This window comes from Ctenopharyngodon idella, chromosome 12 (assembly GCF_019924925.1).
Source record: "Ctenopharyngodon idella isolate HZGC_01 chromosome 12, HZGC01, whole genome shotgun sequence".
Lineage (NCBI taxonomy): Eukaryota > Metazoa > Chordata > Actinopteri > Cypriniformes > Xenocyprididae > Ctenopharyngodon > Ctenopharyngodon idella.
The window spans coordinates 17,560,073-17,580,671 of record NC_067231.1 but is presented as its reverse complement, the minus strand read 5'-3'; the positions used below and the strand labels follow the sequence as shown (position 1 = coordinate 17,580,671).

The 20,599-nt window shown below is 35.8% G+C and overlaps 1 protein-coding gene across 2 annotated transcripts in view; it reads right to left on the bottom strand.

The window, feature by feature from the left end:
• Window positions 1–20,599, bottom strand: part of prkcea (protein kinase C, epsilon a) — a 66,788-nt gene that overhangs the window by 9,913 nt on the left and 36,276 nt on the right. The window contains exons 6-11 of one of the 2 annotated variants that reach the window (XM_051915061.1): window positions 19,873–20,002; window positions 19,648–19,790; window positions 19,311–19,410; window positions 17,442–17,644; window positions 17,186–17,359; window positions 6,220–6,374 (exon numbers count right to left, since the gene is read on the bottom strand). In XM_051915061.1, the coding sequence (XP_051771021.1) occupies window positions 6,220–6,374; window positions 17,186–17,359; window positions 17,442–17,644; window positions 19,311–19,410; window positions 19,648–19,790; window positions 19,873–20,002 (905 nt within the window). Of the gene's footprint in view, window positions 1–6,219; window positions 6,375–17,185; window positions 17,360–17,441; window positions 17,648–19,310; window positions 19,411–19,647; window positions 19,791–19,872; window positions 20,003–20,599 lie in introns of both variants that reach the window. The other variant, XM_051915060.1, reaches the window with a different exon arrangement.

The following is a 20,599-nucleotide window of genomic DNA, read 5'->3' as shown; positions in this document are numbered from 1 at the left end:
ATCTGAAGACATCTCTTCAGACGTATCAGAGCATGGCTCGTCTCTCTGTGATCTCTGCCTTTCACAGTTTGCAGTTAATGAGCCATAGAGGAGTCTTATATCACTGTACTATTCACCTGAGAATAGAGTCCACTCTAGCTCGTGTAAGAATGTGTAGAGCCATTGTTATCAAAGCCTTGACAATCTATCTGCCCCTTCTTAAGAGGTAGCATGGCTTCAGCATGGCTTCAATAGGTGAGTGACTGAGACTGAGGGGATGTGTACTGCCAATAAGCTCCTGCCATGCTCTATTTAACAGATATCTTGTAGCAGGAAGGGTTTGCGGAGAGAAATGTGGGTGCCAGAGTATGCATGACCTCTCGATGACCCTGTGTGTTTATATGTGTATGTGGTTATATTGAGATAAACAGAAGCCAGGGTGTGGTTCAACACATGTCAGGTGTGCATCCATTTGCACACTTCTAAGATAAGGATTCACACTACTCTCGTAAAACCTGCCTATCATACTGAAATATGAGCTATTCAAGTAAAGTGAATAAAGACTACATGCATTTGTAAGGAAGCTCGAGTTCATTAAAAAGTTAACTCAGTCATTCCTCATTAAAAAAGTTTAACCCTTAAAGAAATGAAGAAATGTGCAAAATGATGTACACCTATATGAGATGAAGACTCCAGTCATTTTAGTTGCCTAATATAAGCAGTTTTTTTTTTTTTTTTTTTTTTTTTTAGAAATTAAGGTAACACTTTAGCATATGGAACACATATAAACTATTAACTATGCCTTTTCCCTCAATAAACTCCTAATTTACTGCTTATGAATAGTTAGTAAGTTAGTTGTTAAGTTTAAGTATTGGGAAGGATTAAGAATGTAGAATATGGCCATGTAGAATAAGGTATTAATATGTGCTTAATAAGCACTAACAAATAGCCAATATTATAGTAATATGCATGCTAATAAGCAACTAGTTAAAAGACCCTAAAATAAAGTGTTACCAAAATTAATACTTTAATTTAGCAACACTCTAAAAAATAACTAAAAATAAACAGAATAAACTTACACAGTAAAATACCATTTTCCATTGAAACAGTAATATACCATAAAAACAATGCATTCTGGGTAATATTTGTCATTTTAAGAAAAGAACCTATAGGCTACTTTCTCGAAAACGACAAATAATATTTCCCAGAATGCATTGTAATATACAGAATGCAATGTAATATACAGAAGTAATATACTGTAAAAACAATGCATTCTGGGTAATATTTTTGAGAAAGTAGCCTATAGGCCTCTTTTCTTGAAATGAAAAATAATATTACCCAGAATGCATTGTTTTATGGTAAGTTACTGTGAACATTTTTTTTGTTTGTTTTTTTACAGTTATTTTTTAGAGTCAAGGATGCATTATTTTGATCAAAAATGACAGTAAATACATTTAAAAGGTTACAAAAGATTTTTATTTTAAATAAATGCTGTTCTTTTTAACTTTCTATTAAACAAAAATGTAACACAGTTTTCATGAAAATATTAAGCAGCACAGCTGTTTTTAAAATTAACAATAATAAGAAATGTTTCTTGAGCACCAAATCAGCATATTATGATTTCCGCAGGATCATGTGACACTGAAACCTGGAGTAATGATGCTGAAAATTCAGATTTGCCATCACAGGAATAAATTACATTTTAAAATATATTACAATAAAAAAAGAGTACTTTTAAATTCTAAAATATTACTGTTTTACTGTATTTTATACTGTCAAATAAAGGCAGCCTTGGTGAGCATAAGATACTTCTTTTAAAAACATTAAAAAAATCTTACTGATCTCACTAACCCACTTGCTTTTGTGAAAAAAAAAAAAAAAAAAAATTGTTCATGAGTGTGTTTTGTGTGTCAACAGTTCAATAAAGCTTTACAGGACAAAGATAGCACAAGAGAGCCAAACAGGCCCGGTCTTTGATGGTTGATTGGCAAAAAATGTCAACATTTCTTTACTGGCATCATTCAAGCACAAATCTTTTTGTGAGGCACTGTTCCGACATGAGGGCGGACAGCCCAGGTTTATGTAACTGTTCTATTTTTGACAGCAACCATTGAAGTTGGAATGATTTTAGAGATAGGCACTTAACATGACAATAGCCAATAATAATTAGCGGATTGGACCCCAGCTTCTTTAAAGCCAGAAGCTGCCACACGTCCACTACACAGAGTTAAAGTCACCTTTAAATGGAAGTTTCGATAGTCTTTTCTTCCTTATTGTAACATATATCTGAGTAAAAAGGCTTCTCAAACAAGAAAAAATGTAGGGTGGGTCTTGTTTTTGTCTACTGGGAATTGATTGGATCATTGGATCGATGTGGTTTGCTGTTGCTGTGATCTCATGTTGAGTGACAGGTTGTCCCGCCCTTGCACCAACAAACACGTCATCAGAGAAGAGATTTCGTTACAAGTAGGAGGGAAAGTTACTTTGAAAAAAAAAAAAATACAAGGGCACATGTATTTAAAAAAAAATAATGATGTGCATAGATAAATCATTTATAATAAATACTGATATATATGAAAAAAAGGATTGGGCATTTTAATTTCATATAAAGAGGACTCTGTGGGATGTATTTAACAATGGCAACTACTGCTCAAGGTCCAACAAATGCTTCAGTGTTCAGGACTCTTCAACGGACACAACACAGACAATCAATTTCTCTCTTACACATACATAAATCAGTGGGGTCCAAAAGTCTGAGACCAAATTGAAATAAATAAATAAATAATATAAAATACAGATAAAATACCTAAAACACATAAATTAAAAATGCAAATATTATAATAAAATATACAATAAATAGATTAATTATTTATTTTATAAAATTAAGAAATATATACACTACCAGTCAAAAGTTTGGAAACATTACTATTTTTAATGTTTTTGAACGAAGTCTCTTATGCTCATTAAGGCTGCATTTATTTAATAATAAATACAGAAAAAATAATAATATTGTGAAATATTATTACAATTTAAAATTATGGTTTTCTATTTTAATATACTTTAAAATATAATTTATTTCTGTGATCAAAGCTGAATTTTCAGCATCATTACTCCAGTCTTCAGTGTCACATGATGGAGTAATGATGCATTACTGTTTGTATGTATGTATATGTATATATACATACATACACACATCTCTATATTATATATTTGTAATCATGTCATAAAAATACAAATATTATAAGTAATATAGTTTTTATTATATTATATAAAATATTATTATACAAATTCTATTTTTACTTTGACTTTGATTTCACACTTCCTCTGAGCTCCAGTGGACAATTGCTCACACACGTACACATGCCATAATGCATGGACTCCCACACATACACAGATCTGCATGTACACACATAATTAGGCCCTATTGAAATGCCTTCCTGTGTTCCCTTTGAGTGTGGAGTGATTTTTCCATAGAGTCCCTCGTCACTTTAACATGAGGCTCTGCAACTGATCAACCTTCAGTCAAAAAAAAAAAAAAATCTCTGCTAAACATTCAATAACAGACAGAAAATAAAGAGAGTTGAAGCTGAATGGTTTACGGGCCTAATCAAGTCTTTACAGAGGACAAGCATTGACCTGCACAACAGATATTGTCAACCTCTTCTTTCTTTCTTTCTTTCACACTGTTTATGTCCCGTTTCTAATAGGAGAGAATTAGGTTAAATAAAATCTCATTTGTTCAAACAGCCAGCAAAAGATGCATTTTGTAGTTCTGAATCAATCAATCAATCAATCAATCAATCAATCTATCTATCTATCTATCTATCTCTCTATTTATCTGTCTGTCCATCTGTCTGTCTGTTTTAAAATGTTTTTGAAAGAAGTCTCTTATACTCACCAAAGTTACAATTATTTGATCAAAAAATCAGTAAAAACAGTAATATTGTCAATTAAAGTTTTATATTTTAATAAATTTTAAAAATTTAAAGCCAAAGTTTCAGCAGCCATTACTGCAGTCTTCAGTATCACATGATCCTTCAGAAATCATTCTAACATGATGATTTCTTTTTCAGTAAACATTTCTTATTATTATCAATGTTGAAATTATTTCAAATAGAAACCTTTTGTCAATCTTATGTCAAAAAAATGAGAAAAAAAAAAAATCTTATTGACACCTAACTTTTGAACAGTAGCCAATATACTGTATAAGCATAAGCTCTGCCTCTCTAAGAAATGGTATAGAAAATAAATCACATAATAGGATTTTCTTGACACATTTCAAGTGATCTCGAACACTAACCTGATATTCTAGAAGTGTATACCTAGTGCTTGTACAAATTAGAAGTATACTGTATATTTTTAAGGTTTTACTCCTCAAAAAAAAAAAAAAAAAAAAAAAAAAGGAGCTGGAGAGAAAAGGTGGAAAGGATTTGGTGTTGCTGCGGGCTAAAGAGGCCTCGAATTCATCAGAGAGATGCTCTAATCCACTAATTCACCCCACCTCCACTTACATTCCTCAGCGCTTCCCTGAGGCCAGATCTATCATGTAAAACCATCTACACATTTACAGGGACACTTACAAAACCCAATAAATTACAAACCACAAACATTTGATCATCATATGTTTAAATCAGGTACTGAACTATTAATATAATACTTTGAGAAACTTAATACTGCTATTCCTATAGTCTGATCTATGTTTGGATAACTACTATTAACAAAAACCGAGAAGGAGATGGACACCGACAGCTCACTTGCATTAATTAACTTAAAACACTTTACTGGACAAGAACAATCAATATAAGAATCAGGACATTGATATGGCAAGCACTTTTGACATGATAATAGGGAGAGATAGGTGCTTTAGTACTGCAATAACGACGGCTGTCTCAAATGGGGGTCGTGTGTAGTTTGACCTCTTGTATCTTGCAGAAACCAGCAGGAATGTGTAGGATTGTCATAGTACTACAATATCTACCCGAACTGTGGATAAGGAATATTGCTTTTTGTGCTTTTCTCCTGGCATGTGACCCATTGCAGCTTCTGTATTCAGCTTACAGTGTATCTTTTTGCTTGTAAGTCTGACTGTGTGATAAACAGACAGAAGGACAGCAAGGACATGTATACAAATTTGTACCTGGGAAAGAATTAATGAGTTTGGCTATGTTCACACAGTCAGTGTTTGGGATTGACAACAGTATTTATCAACAAGTGTGACTCTCAAACTGTCTCAAACTACGAGAGTAGACAGAAGAGTATTCAATAATGTCTTCGGTTCACTTTGTGAACTGTATTTTGCCACATTTGTCACTCTAAACAAGATTAACAACTGTATTTTGTCAAATTTATCACTTATAACAAGACTTACAACTGTATTTTGCTGCTTTATGAACAAAGTGCGTGTGTGTGTGTCTCAATACCTGTCCGAACGTGTGTGTCTGTGTGTGTGTGTGTGTGTGTGTGTATATACATAAAGAAATGCTAAACAAATGAGGGGGCTTCTCTTGTAGTTTTGTGCAGACCATGAAAAAAGGTTGTGGATTAGTCCTTTGAGACTTTTCACAGTTGTTTCATCTTATCGGCCTCTGTTAAAAAAAATCTGAACTGTATCAAGAGCTCAGTGCTGAGGTCAGCCCACAGTATACATTGTATCTTTGGTTGTCCCTGGAGAACATGAAACCTTTTCTGGCCTGAATAGCAACTTTACTTCATCAAGAGAGGTAAGCTGATACTAAATGCTACGCTAACAATGGCTTGATCTTTTGCTAACTCTCCTGGGTCAAATGGGATTAGCATCTACCTCAGAGCTGGAACAAAAACAAGCATTTAACGTCTTTGAGTGCCAGTTAGCATGAAGCCTGGGTAGGATTGGCATCATTTGTGGGAGCAGAAGTCACGCTGCAGTCTCATGGCATAACTAGTGTGTGTCTTTAAAGTGTGCCATTTCTACACTGCTAGTGTCACCAAAAAATGCAACATGGAATAAAATTGACGCTTTCTCTATTTTGTCAATATTATGTACAGTAAGACGAGGAATATAAATGTCAAAACTACCTGGCTCCATTCTGGTCCACTTTTCACAATCCAGTCATATTCTGATTGATAAAAGTAAGTCCTGCCCTACATTTTTTCCCATTGAAAATCCATCTCATAAAAACCATTTATAAAAATGACACATTATCTAAGTAAAACAGGCTCCGAATAGCATTTCCTGTTGACTTTTACTTTGTGTGAGTATACCTGTAGATGACGCCGTGTTGGTGCAGGAACATAAGTGCTGATGTGACCTCAGCTGCGTAGAAACGGGAACGGGCTTCATCAAACTTTCGTGAGCGCTGGATCTGAAACATCAGGTCTCCTCCGTTCACATACTCCATAACAAAGAACAACCGATCCTACAGAGACAGAGAGAGAATGAAAAAGAAGACAGTTCATTTTCATAGAACGGGACTCCACACCCAGTAATAGCGTGATCTAAAATCTTGTATAGTTTCACTGTCAGTCCTGTTGTAGTTTCCTATTGTAGTTATAAGCTGTGTTTCCACCAAAGGAACTTTCCCCAGGAACTAGGGACTCTGGGGTGGTACTCGGTGTGTTTTGACCGCAGGAACCAGGGTCTAAATGAAGTTCTGGGTAATTTCCCCCTCAGAAAGTACCTGCTCATGGGGTAGTACTTTTTCAAAGTTCAGGAACTTTCGGGGGTGGGACTTGGGCACTGAACTGATTGGTTGAGTTCACGCAGCATTTTGACTGGTTGTCTCCACTCAGCATTTTATTTTGACCAGCATTTTTAAAAGTCTGTTGCAGTGCGTGCAGTAAGAGCTGTTTGCTATTCGAATCAACAATGGAGTTTAAAAATACGACCGATGGACCAGCAACGAGGTTCAGGCTTTATTAAGCTTATATGCGGAGGACGAAATCTAGCTGGAACTGGAAAATTGCACGCAGTCCCAGATTTAAAGGGACAGTTCACCCAAAAATGAAAATTATTCCATGATTTACTCACCCTCAAGCCATCATAGGTGTATATGACGGTCTTCTTTCATACGAACACAATCGTAGTACATCATGTCATTGTGTACTACGTTGCGGAAGTTAACGTTTTTTGGACGTACGGCAAATGTGTATGGCTGTTGCACCGGAAGCTTGTTATTTTACTTTATAAAGTTTTAAATAAGGATACTTGTCTTACACAAATGCATTGATTCACTTCAAAAGGCCTTTATTAACCCCCTGGAGTTGTATGGATTAATTTTTTATGGATGGATGGATTTTTTTGTCTTCAGAATTTGAGCAGCCATTCACAACTATTATAAACCTTGGAGGACTAAGGATATTTTTCAATATATCTCTGATTGTGTTTGTCTGAAAGAAGATATACAGTACATATACACCTAGGATGGCTTGAGGGTGAGTAAATCCTTTTTTTTTTTTTTCTTCACTTTTGGGTGAACTGTTCCTTTAATCTTCACGGTACTTTAGACCGCGATGGAAACGCAGATAGCAACAGGTCTGGGGGAAAAAAAGTTCCTAGGACAAATTGTTCTGGGTAATTTCGGTGGAAAAGCAGCTATAGTTTTACACCTGTCCAAATAACAGTTAAGCATTGCACATGCCAAAGACAACAAAGCAAATTTGCTTATTTGATTACCTGACAACACAATAAACAAAATAATTACAGCACAGGCTCTTGGATGATAAAATGGAGCACACATTCTGACTCACAGTAGGAAACATTACAAGAAATCTTTCCTACTGTGGATCAGAATGTGTGCTTCATTTTATTCATTTTATTCTCATTTATTTAGTCTAATAAGGAAAGAAGAAAAGAAAGTTTGTGATTTTTGTGTTCCCTTTCTATAAATTAGGAAATAGGCACGTCAATATAAAAACTGTATACACTTCTTATCATAATCTTTTGATCTCAATATCCACATAGTTTATGATCAGGAAGCTCAGATACATCTTTTATATTGCCCTTACAATAAAACAACACAATTCCCCAATTCAGAGAAATGCATTTCCAGTAAAGCTACATGAAATCCTGCAGAGTTTAAAGTTTACCCGGCTATCAACTGTACATGGGGACATTTCATAGACTTTTATTGTTTAAAATATATTATATATTAAATATGATATTTAATTACCAAATTTGAAATTATTCAACACCCCTGACCAGAAACACATTCTGCTGTTGTAAACTACATTTTTTGAAAACACTTTAACTAAGGTATCAGTAAACTATCATAGAAAGTTTATTAATACACATTTGAGTAATTCTGAGAATGTTGAGTTACGCTGTTTAAAAAATGGCTCTAAACATCCGTGTACAAAATTATTCACCCCCCAAAAGTCAAATTTAATAGAGAATCCTTTACTTTTTATAACCTAAATGTAGCCTCTAAGTGCTCTAAAGTTTCTGTCACCTCTCTATTGGAATCTTAGCCTATACCTCATGCACAAAAGCTTTCAGATCACTGATAATCTTTGGTTTTCATGTTGCCACTGCTCTCTTTTAATCCCATCAAATATTTTCAATGAGATTTAAATCTGGAGACTAAGCATGCCACTCAAGAACATTGTAGGACCAAGCCCTAAACCAGGTTTGGGTAGATTTGGATGTATGCTTAATCATCAAGTCCACTGATCATCAAGCTTCAGTCTATGAACAGAAGGCACCATATTCTCTGCCAAATTGGCTTGATACTTCAAAGAATCCATTATGTCCTTCATACAGTCAAGTTTTCCACTTCCTACAGCAGTAAAACACCCCATAACAAGACTGGTCCAGCTCAGTGTTTGACTGCGGTGATGGTGTTCTTGTAGGCAAAAGCCCTGCTTTTTTGCACCAATCATATCGCTGATTCATGGGTCCAAAGTGTTTCACACACACACACACACACACACACACACACACACACACACACACACACACACACGTATGAGGAAGCTTGTGTGTGGCTAAGCAAAGGTCAATGGATTATAAGGAAACAAAACAATACACACACAACACAATTACTGTAAGTCTTTGTTTAAGGTGAAATACTTTATATCAAATCACATATCATCTCATTCTTTGCTAAATTACCTCTTAGGGCCAGGTTTACTAAACAGGGCAAATTAGCGTGAGACCACAATCCAATAAAAGCGCCAATGGGAGTAAATTAAAGAACACAGATGCAGCAGCTCATTTTCATTTTGACCAACGCAAATTAGAGTACGGTCAGAAACTAACAAAGCCATTGATAATCAGGTGAGGGTAATCTAATAACACAGGCGCAGCAAATTAAAAATAATGTGGCTTGGCAAGTGATATGTTTGTCTTCCTCTGGCATTCCAAAAAAAGATGAGTGAGAGAATTCTCTCCGTTCTATCACGCACTCTCTCTGTTCTCTGCAGTTCCTCCTCTAGTAAATATCGCAGTCATGCCATACGCAAAATAGTATAAGACATGCTTTTTTGGGCGGTAAATAATAGCGCAAATACCAGTAAATCTATCTCATAAACTATCGCAAACCTTAGAAAATCACGTTGCATGATTTATTTAAATTCTCTCCTCCCATAAATTGTGCATCTGAAAAGGAAACTCCCACAAATGCATATGCAATAAGGTCAAAAAATAATTGTGTCCATCGCTATTTTTTCCACTGCGTGTCTTTAGTAAATCCTGACAGTAGCTTTTTAACACCAAAAGAGTGTTTGCGCTGAAGGAAGCTGTTAGTAAATCTAGCCCTTAATGTCTTATCTGACTATGGAGTCACTATATATTATTTGAGTCACTACATTTCACTATATTTTATTTATGTATGATGCTTGCCAGTGCAAAAGTCAACGGCGTGATGTTAGGCTGTTGAGAGTGGCATTCGTATGAGATCACTAACGTGTTTAGAGTGGCTTCTGAGGTTGTAGAGGGTTTCTATGTAGTTCTTATTGGCTCAAGTTAAATCTCCCACCTTCAAGTGTCTATAAGTTCCCTCATTTTTTGTTGGTTAATGGGATTTTTTGTCCCTTTTATTGTTTTTAATAAATGTAAAAGCATATATCACATAGCATGCCACATGATTTGAGGTATCCGTAGCACAAACAGTGTGGGAAAACATTTAAGTTTATTAGAATTTGAAGAAATCCCAACGTTTTAAAGTACTTGTCATGAAAGGACCTTGTTATTTTGTGCCAATATTAAGGTACTTCTTAAAGGATTAGTTCACTTTAGAATTAAACTTTTCTGATAATTTACTCACCCCCACGTCATCCAAGATGTTTACGTCTTTCTTTCTTCAGTCGAAAAGAAATTGAGGAAAACATTGCAGTATTTTTCTCCATATAGAGGACTTAACTGGGGTACAATGGGTTGAAGGTCCAAATTGCACTTTCAATGCAGCTTCAGAGGGCTCAACAAGATCCCAGCCGAGGAATATGGGTCTTATCTAGCATAACGATTGGTCATTGTCTAAAAAAAATAAAAATTATATACTCACAAATGCTCGTCTTGCACTAGCTCTGCGATGCACCATGCATTACGTAATCATGTTGGAAAGGTCACGCGTGACATAGGCGAAATCATTTCGCTAAATAAGACCATTATTCCTCGGCTTGGATCATGTAGAGCCCTTTGAAGCTGCATTTAAACTGCAATTTGGACCTTCACAACCTGTTAGTAGCTGTTGAGGTCCACTATATGGAGAAAAATCCTGGAATGTTTTCCTCAAAAACCTTAATTTCTTTTCGACTGAAGAAAGAAAGACATAAACATCTTGGACGACATGGGGTTGAGTAAATGATCAGGAAATTTTAATTCTGAAGTGAACTAATCCTTTAAGCATTATGCATGGAGGTTAATGACAAGAATAGTATACTAAATCAATCAGGATATAGGTATATTAAATTAATCTTAATGGTGAAGTGGTGGTTGGTATTTAATGCAGAATACATAATGAAGTGCCGCCAGAAATATCACACTGACATACTCCACATTCCCTGACTGACACAAATAGTTTTAAGCCATGACTTTTGATGAACAAAGTTCTCTTATGTAAATGTACAAAAGCCCACTTCTGTGTATTATGTGCTTCATTCAGAGAGGAGGAATTTAAACAGGATGCTTAAATAGTTTGTGTAAATGTGCCAAGAAATCTGAAGGAGTCCCACCCAATCCAATATGAACAAACATTTCCTGCCCCTAATTAGAAATGAACAAATAGTGTCTTCCGTTTGGGTAGGACCACAAGACAGCAGCTCTGATTGGAAGATAGCAGACACAGCACAGCCCCGTTTGGGTTAGTCAAAACTGGCTCTGTTTTGTTAGCTTAAAAGGGAACGAGACAAGACGACTCTTCAATATTGAGTCATGAATGCAGAAAAGAACAGTGTATCGTTACATCTGAAATTATAGTGCGTGTGTGTTATGCAGGGCAGTTCTCTGTCATGCTGCTACAGACGGGTGGTGTAAGGAAACGTCTGTTTAGTCTCATCCATGCTTATATAACGTGTTATGAAAGACATTTTCAATGGCTTATTTTCTAAAGACTGCAGGTGCAGGACGCTTCTGACAAACCAGTGCTGAAAACACAAAACAGAAATACAGTACACAAACATGATAAGACCTGTAATCTGCATCATCGAAAGCCTATAGAAGCCTATAGACACATACACAACTCAACAACTTCACCAAATCCGTGTCGGATTACAACTGTACTGTACGCAGTACTGCTGACTTTGGCAATAGTTTGTAGTTAAATACGCAGTGATTCTATAATGATAATCATTATTACACTACAATTTAATTCAGCAAAGGATAATTATGTGACACTGAAGACTGGAGTAATGATGCTGAAAATTCACATTTGTCATCACAGGAATAAATTACTTTTAAAAAAATATATTCAAATAAAAAAGTTATTTTAAATTGTAATAATATTTCACAATATTACTGTTTTTACTGTATTTTTGATTTAATAAATTAAGCTTTAACATACTTCTTTGAAAAATCTGTCACAATTTATATTAGGTGTCCTTACGTACTTACATCAAAAATAATTAAAAAATGTACTTATTGTGTTCATGTTGTATTACAAAATACTTGTGCTGCTACTGAGGTGGGTTAGAAACAGGTTTGGTGGTATGGGTAGGTTTAAGGGTGGGTTAAGGGGTAGGGGAAGGGTCAACAGTATAATTATAGAAATTAATTACAGCTGTAATTACATGCAGGTATTTTAAAAATATGAGTACAATGTAAAATCATCTATGTACACAGTAAGTACATTGTATCAAATTATTCATTTAAATGTTAGTACATAGTAGTTAAAGAGACCTAATATAAAGTGGGACTCAAAAAAACATTAAAAATCTTGGGAAACAGCCCCAAAATTTGAATTGTGTGCATAGAAATTGTTTGAATTGTACAAAAAAAGCACATTTCATGACACCTAGTAAGCCATTAGTGTGTGACAGTAATTTATGACTGTTATGGAAACCCATTCCCACCCAGAAAAAAGTAATTATGCCACAATGTGACTTTATATCTAACAAAATTAACTTTATTCCCTGTAATTGCAACTTCAAATCTTACAACTGACTTTATTTCTTGTAATTCTAACTTTGTTGCACTTGCAACTTAATATCTCATAATGTGACTTTGTATCTCATTTTTAATTTTTAGCCACTATTGTTTTATATAGAATTGTTCTGTAGTCTAGACAGTATTTAATGCAATTACATCAGAAGTAACTAATTAAATTACAGAAAAACTATGAGCAATACCTTACTTTACTTTTTTAAAAGATTAGTTCACTTCAGAATTAAAATTTCCTGATAATTTACTCACCCCCATGTCTTCCAAGATGTCTTTCTTTCTTCAGTCAGAAAGAAATTAAGGTTTTTGAGGAAAACATTCCAGGATTTTTCTCCATATAGTGGACTTCACCAGGGTACAACGGGTTGAAGGTCCAAATTGCAGTTTAAATGCAGCTTCAAAGGGATCTACGCGATCCCAGACGAGGAATAAGGGTCTTGTCTAGCGAAACAATCGGTCATTTTCTAAAAAATAAAAATAAAAAATTTATATACTTTTTAACCACAAATGCTTGTCTTGCATTAGCTCTGCGAATGCGGCATGCATTACGCAATCACATTGGAAAGGTCACGCATGACGTAGGTGGAAGTACCAATCCAGTGTCTACAAAGTGAAGACTAAGTCAAACGTCCTTTACAAAAAAAGGTAAAACAATGATGTTGGACAATTTTGAAGTTGAAGGAGAAAATTAGTTTTTCGCCCTACCGCGTCACTTTCACCTACGTCACGCGTGACCTTTCCAACATGATTACGTAATGCGTGGCGCATCGCAGAGCTAACGCAAGACGAGCATTTGTGGTTAAAAAGTATATAACTTTTTATTTTTTTAGAAAATGGCCGATCGTTTCGCTAGAAAAGACCCTTATTCCTCAGCTGGGATCATGTAAAGCCCTTTGAAGCTGCACTGAAACTGCCATTTAAACCTGTTGTACTCCGGTGAAGTCCACTACATGGAGTTTAATCCTGGAATATTTTTACTCAAAAACCTTAATTCCTTTTCGATTGAAGAAAGAAAGACATAAACATCTTGGATAACATGGGAGTGAGTAAATTTTAATTCTGAAGTTAACTAATACTTTAAAGGAAAAGTAATTAAATGACATTAATAAATTACTTAGCAATGCATTACACAAACACGGCTCACAATTACCTTATTAAAATTTGCAAGACTATTACACAATAAATATTGCACTCTAAAGTTGTAACAAGCTTTAATAAAAAAATATCTATAAAAAAAAGAATAATATTCTCTCTATCCATCTAGACCTTTAAAACATGGGTTGGTCCTGCTGCTTTCTATATCTAAATCAAGAAGTTTTATAAGGATTTTGAATTAGATGCACTGACAGTTTACAGAAATGTTCAGAGCCAGCAGTCTAACAGATAGGTGTAAAAATAGGTAAAAACGGAGAGCAATGCAGACAAAGAGACGGACTAAGAAAAAGCAAAAGATGGAAGGAAAGATGTTGTCGTGCTCAGGAGAAATTTGAGCTCAGGTTTGGCTGCACTACAACATTGTTCAGAGTTTTGAAAGCGAATTCAACTCATCAATCTACTCTGGAAAAAGAGGGAGAGAGAAAGAGAAAGAGAGAAGCAAGACATGGAGAGAGAGGGATGAAAGAAAGAAAATGATGCTCAAATCACCCGTGTAATTGTGAGAACACACTCAGAGAACACACAAGACCACAACCAAAAACAATGACACAAATCTTGAAATTTGGCCAAAAGAGAGTAATCTGAAATTGCATGTCTCTAAAAATATAGTTCTCATTTTGCTCTAATAAAGACAACTTCGATATTAAAGAAAGAGAGAATTAAAAGCATTAAAAGTAACGCAATCTTGGGTCTTCATCTCAGTAATTGCTTGCATCTGTATTTAAAAGTGTCTGCAGTTTCACAACTCATAGGCTTAGAAGACGTGTTAGACACACAAAGCAAGACTACATGTTCTGAAACTTCTAAATCATCAGACACAGTTTCACTGAACTCACTTGAGTCTAGATTGCTTCACAGTAGCGGAGGAAAGCACATGAGGGCTTCTGGGTTGCGCCAGTGCTAGAGATAGTGAGCAGTGAGCTGTGATAATGACCTCATCTGTATCTGTCCTCAGATGGCAATGAAGAACACACTCATGTCACACACTGTCCATAACCATGACAAGTCAAGTCAAGACAGAGCCAGTTTCACCATCCAGTCTAATTCTTCTTACTCACTTGTCATTAAAAGTTATAGCTGTAAACTATCTCTAGGTGTTGGGAAGTTTGCAAAATGATTAATCAAAATGAATCTAAGAATACTCAGTCACATCATCACTGACATAGCGTTAGGTTTTAGCTATGTCATGTCATATCCTCACCTTAGGCAATATAATTTATTATATGTAAATTTATAGGTGAGTAAACTGGGATAGAACTATTCATTTACAGTAAGTTTATAATAATATAATATAATATAATATAATAGTCATTATTCATATTTATTAATAATTGGCAGGATAGAATCCTTTATTTCATTTTTTATTTTTATTGTTGAAACTTGTTAAATAATTTTTAATAATATAATATAATATAATATAATAAAAGTCACAGAGAACTCTCCATCATGAGCTAACTCTCTGCCCCTCCTTTCAGTCTCTCTGTTTTTCCCAGGCAATCATTCAGACTTTACATGTTCCATAATCCTCCTCACGGTCTTTCTACAGGGCCCCTTCTTTTGGCTATTTTCTATCTGCAGGAGCATGTCTGCCCATGGTCCCAACAGGCCTCATCAGAAACAGTTGTGTAATGTTATTTACATTTCTGCAGCGTAATTACAGTCGATAAGAATATGGCTGTGATCCCAAAGCTGATTAAAACCAGAGGCAGCAGTTCAAAAAGAGTACACGACTCCTCTCTCCCCCCAAATCATCTCTTCCTTCTTCTTTCGGCCCCTTTCCCGCACCACTACCGCCTCCAACCCTTCTTTCTTTGCGTCTCTTGCTTTGTTGCCCTCCGTCAGTGTGTGTCCTGTGTTCTCATGTGGGCGAATGAGAGGGGAGATACTGTGGGCGGTAGTCAAAGAGTGAAAAAGAGAAATGAGGACACTAGATATCACTGTGAGTGTAACTGGGGCATGGGAGGGGAAGCTGAACAAGAGACGGAAAGAAGTGAAAGTGCAAAATAGAGAAGGACAGGGTAAAGAGACAGATGATGAGAGTGATAAAAGCACTTGTGAAAAGGATGTTAGAGTCTTTAATGAGCACAGTTCATTGATAGAACTAGTACCACTTCATCTAATCTTCCCTATCTGCAAATACAATCGTGTGCAGAAGTTTGGGCACCCCTGGTTATTAAACAAAATAAAAAGTAGTTAACAGCATTTGAAGTGAACTTACTGGACGGCTATTTTTCAGCTATTTTAAACTCACACTGACTGCTGTTTTTTTAACTTAGAAAATAAAACTTGTATTTTATGCTAAACCACTTTTAATTGCTAAACTTGTTAAAAGTTTCAAAACCCCATCTGACCTCTCTCTCTCTCTTTTTATATAGCTTCAAACAACTCAACAGACTGTCACCTCAAACCACATTGTGATACAGGAGTATCAGAAAGAGGTCACACTGCCACCTCCTGGACGACTTCTGTTATTCTAAGTTCTGATCAATCCTGTCTGGCTCTGCCATCTGCTGGACTCTAAGTATAGATTGAGATTTTTCACATGATATTTCCATATAACTTTACAATATGGTTCAATTCGTGATCATTAGTTTAATGCATTAGGTGTTATGAACTTGAAATGTTAAAACTTTATTAGTATACACTACTGTTTAAAAATTTTATTTAGCAAGGATGCATTATATTGATAAAAAGAGATAGCAAAGGCATTTACATTGTTACAAAAGATTTCTATTTGAAATAAATGCTGTTCTTTTGAACTTTCTATTCATTGAAAAATCTTTCCACAAAGATATCAGCATATTAGAATGATTTCTGATGGGTCATGTAACACCGAAAAATTTGAGTAATGGCTGCTGAAAATTGAGTTTTTGCTATCAAAGAAATTAAAATAGAAATATTAAAATAAAAAAGTTGATGCAAACTGTAATAATATTTCACAATATTACTGTTTTACTGTATTTTTGATCAAATAAATGCAGCCTTGGTGAGCAGAAGAGACTTCTTTCAAAAACATTCACTGACCTCAAACGTTTCAACCATAGTGTATTTACAAATTAACATTAACCTAAACTAATAAAAGCAATTATTTATTGTTAGTTCAATCTTTTTGTAGTCTTCTTGATATTTTTAAAAAGGAATAGCTGACCATTTGTTTCTCACATACAGCTATTGTATGGCATGGAATGTAGCATACAAGTCATATGAAGCTCCAATGAATCATTGTATAAAGCTCTATTTTGGAGATTGACAATATAAATCCATCCACTTTCATTCTATGGACAACAGAAGGGTGGACATAAAGTCTAAAATCTCACTGTTTGTTTCACAGTAGAAAGAAATGAATACTGGGTTTGGAACAGCATGAAGGTGACATGAGGAAGACTGAAGTACTAAAGTGTTTAATCTGATCAGAAGAAAGAAATGACTTGAAATGTCTGGATTAGAGAGAATCAGGTTTTGATATATTGACTGTTTTACCTTCGTCTGGAAGCAGCAGAAAAGCTGAGTCAGATAGGGATGTTTTCTAGCCAGGGCCAGAATGCGTTTCTCTGTCAAAGTGCAGTCCACATCATCATCTTGAAGGATGACGTCTTTTTTCAGAACTTTCACAGCGTAAACTTCATCTGTGCCTTTCAGCTCAGCCAGCATCACCTACAGCACGGAGAGGGCAATTTGAAGATGTTGATTTGTTTTCATACACTAAAACTGAAAAGTACAGATTCGTGACCCTCACTTTGCCGAAGCTGCCTTTGCCCAGCACTTTGATGAACAAGAAGTCCGTGAGACTCATCCTCTTCGTCTGTACGGTCTTGAGATCTCCATTCTCCCGGCCCTCGGTCGCTGTGCTCTGAACGGCGCTGCACGAGGAAGAGGAGGAAGACTTGTGCTCCTGGCCAAATGACAGGGCCTTGCGGATACTCTCCAGTTCTGCAAGCTCTGCTACAGATAGACAAATACAACATTAGACTTTCAAAAATGACAATTCTGTCATCATTTACTCACACTCTAAACCTGCATGAATTTCTTTGTTCCATAAAACACAAAAGGAAACATTTCCAAGTGCCACTATTGTTCTCCTAATTTTGTTTTGAGGTCTCCTACAATAGGTTTACATGCATTCAAGGTCAAAAAACCTTTAATTTTCTCATAATATATATTGCATCATCACCTCTTTTCTCACAGTGTCTGAAACAGTTCAATCAAGGACTTGTTCTCTCTAAACCCCACTTTTCTGAGATCTTCCTCTGCTCTGATTGGTCAGATGGCCCAGTCTGTTGTGATTGGCCTACTGCTTATAGCATGTGTCAGAAACAAAACCCCCATTACCATATCTGAATTTCAGCCAAAGACTTTAGATTTCAGTTCCAGAGGCTTTCTTAGCATGTGTATACATACACAGTGATACAAACAGTAATGATGGCGTCGGTTCTAACTTATTAATTTACTTATTAACTGGAGTCCTCATGCTTTGGAAATGCAAGCAAAGTGGATTTGCTTTTGCAGTGCAGAAAACAGCATCTTCTCAACAACACTAACCAAAACTCTTCCAGGCTCAGCTACATCCACAGTGTTTGAGGGCGGGGCAAAGTAGACGTTGTTCGCAGGCAGCCAATAAAGACCATATGCTGCCAGTATGCAAATTTGTTACAAACCTTCATAGGTTTGTGCAGGAAGTAAAGCTGGAATTACTTACGACTCATTTCAGGCAGCTCAGAATTGGTTTTCTTTTGGGAGACTATAACTTTGTGCACTTTGATCTTTAAAAACTTTACAGACCTTTTACATTTACAAACAGCTACTGTATTTTACACACTACATGAAGGGTAATATCAGAAAAAAAACATAATAGGGGCACTTTAAATGAATGTAACTTCTGGTACTGGATAAAATTATAAAGATTGTCCATTTGGTTTGTTTCTCACACAGAGTCAAATGGACCATTTTAAAGACTTTTACTGTGCTTTTAAGTCATTTTTGAAGCTTGAAAGCTCCAGTCTCCATTCATTGTAATCCGAAAATAATTGAAATAATTGAAAAGGGAATCCCGCACATTCCTAAAATATTCATATTTGGGTGAACTATCCCTTTAATTATGCAAATAAATGATAAATGTGTAATAGTGAAAGACTAAGGGCTGTTACACGACACCGTTTTCAACTAAAAACAGAAACCTTTTATGAGTTTTGGGCGTTCAATTACACAACAATGGTGTTTGGGGGCTTGAAAATGCAAACTTTAAAAAAAAAAAAGGGTTTCAAAGAGCAAGTTTTTGAATATGATACCATTATCGTCTCTGTGTAAACTACAAAAATGCATATTTGTGAAAACTGTAACGTCATGCATTCAAATGTGTTCAGTCTTTAGGTGTGTAGGGTTTCTTTACAAAGTGACCTCGCCAACTACTGGCCTGGCATGCAGAATACAGCGTTTTTAGTCGTTTCGGCGGATCCGTGAGAACAGGGATCGTTTTGACAATGTTGTCATCTGTATGTGAAAAACGCTAAGGAAAAACCTTTTCATTTTTAGTACAACGTTGTTGTGTAAACCTACCCTAAGTTTGCAGAGTGTGTGCAAGAAAGTGAGAGTTTGTGTAATTCTGTACCCTGGTCGCAGGGTGAAGCTGGAGCTGATTTGCATCGGTCAGACTCCTCTGATGAGGGGGCTTCTGTTGTGGTTTGCTGAGGGTCCTGCCCTGGAGTCAACTGAAGAGAAAACATTTTTAATGTCAATACTAATGGTTTTTAATATTTTAATGCCTTTCTTGCCTAATCCTTTACATCACAATCATCACTGGAACCATTTTACTGTATCATTATTTAAAGTGGTCATACTTTTATTTATTTTTTTCCCCTGCTTATAATGCGTCATCATTTTGTTTTTGCATCGACCCATGGTACATCTGGCCACCCCTCATTCTGCAGTTATTTAATACCACTCACCTTTTTCCTGCGTTGGGTACTGTTGGAGATTTTGTCTGGTGTCACCCCGAGATCAGAAAGCACTTTAGCAATTTTTCTGGCATCGACACCACAGCTAGGAGCTACATTACTTTCACAACGCCGATGGACATTCATTTTACAGGCTGAAAACAGACAGGAAGACAAATGAATATATGGCAGCAAAAACAGATGTTATTATTCATCACTGGTATCTACAACGCTTGCCTTTGCACTGCAGGCCTTGCCGCATCAGTCCCCAAAGTAAGGAGCCGCAGTGGTCGCAGAAGGTGGGGACTTTGTAATTGTGAATGCTGAACATGTGTGGAATGTTTACACTGAAGCGCTGGGAGCCAACCTGTAAAAACAAAACATCATTCATGCCACGATACCCACAATTCAACTGATCTCTCTGCTAAGGAAATCCTGTGCAGGTTACAGTAGTTTTAGGTACATGGGCTCAGTGTTGTTATTGTTAACTAAAACTACAACTAAATATAAAACTATTAATGGTAACATTTTACAATAAGGTCTCATTTGTTAATATTAGTTAATGTATTAACATACATAACAGTGAGCAACACATTTTGACAGCATTTTTTTTAAAATTTTGTTAATGTTAGTTAAAACACAATATGTAATTTTCGCCACTAAAGGTTGTTTATTCAAAACAAAGGAGTAGCTTGATGACGCCGTGAATGAGTGTGGAATCATGGGAGTTGTTGTCTTCACCTCTACAGCCAATGGAAAGCAATCCAACAGACTTGGGCAGAAATCATGTTAATGTGTGAGCTAATGTATTCAAGTTTTATCAGCGTTACTGTGGCATGAAGCAGGGCGGGCCGAGAGCCGCGGGAGCTTTTATTGACTTGTGTTGCTAAATGACATGCAATTAATTTTAAAATATATTGTATGATGGAGAAAGCTCTCTCCAATTATGCTATGTAAGCCACTT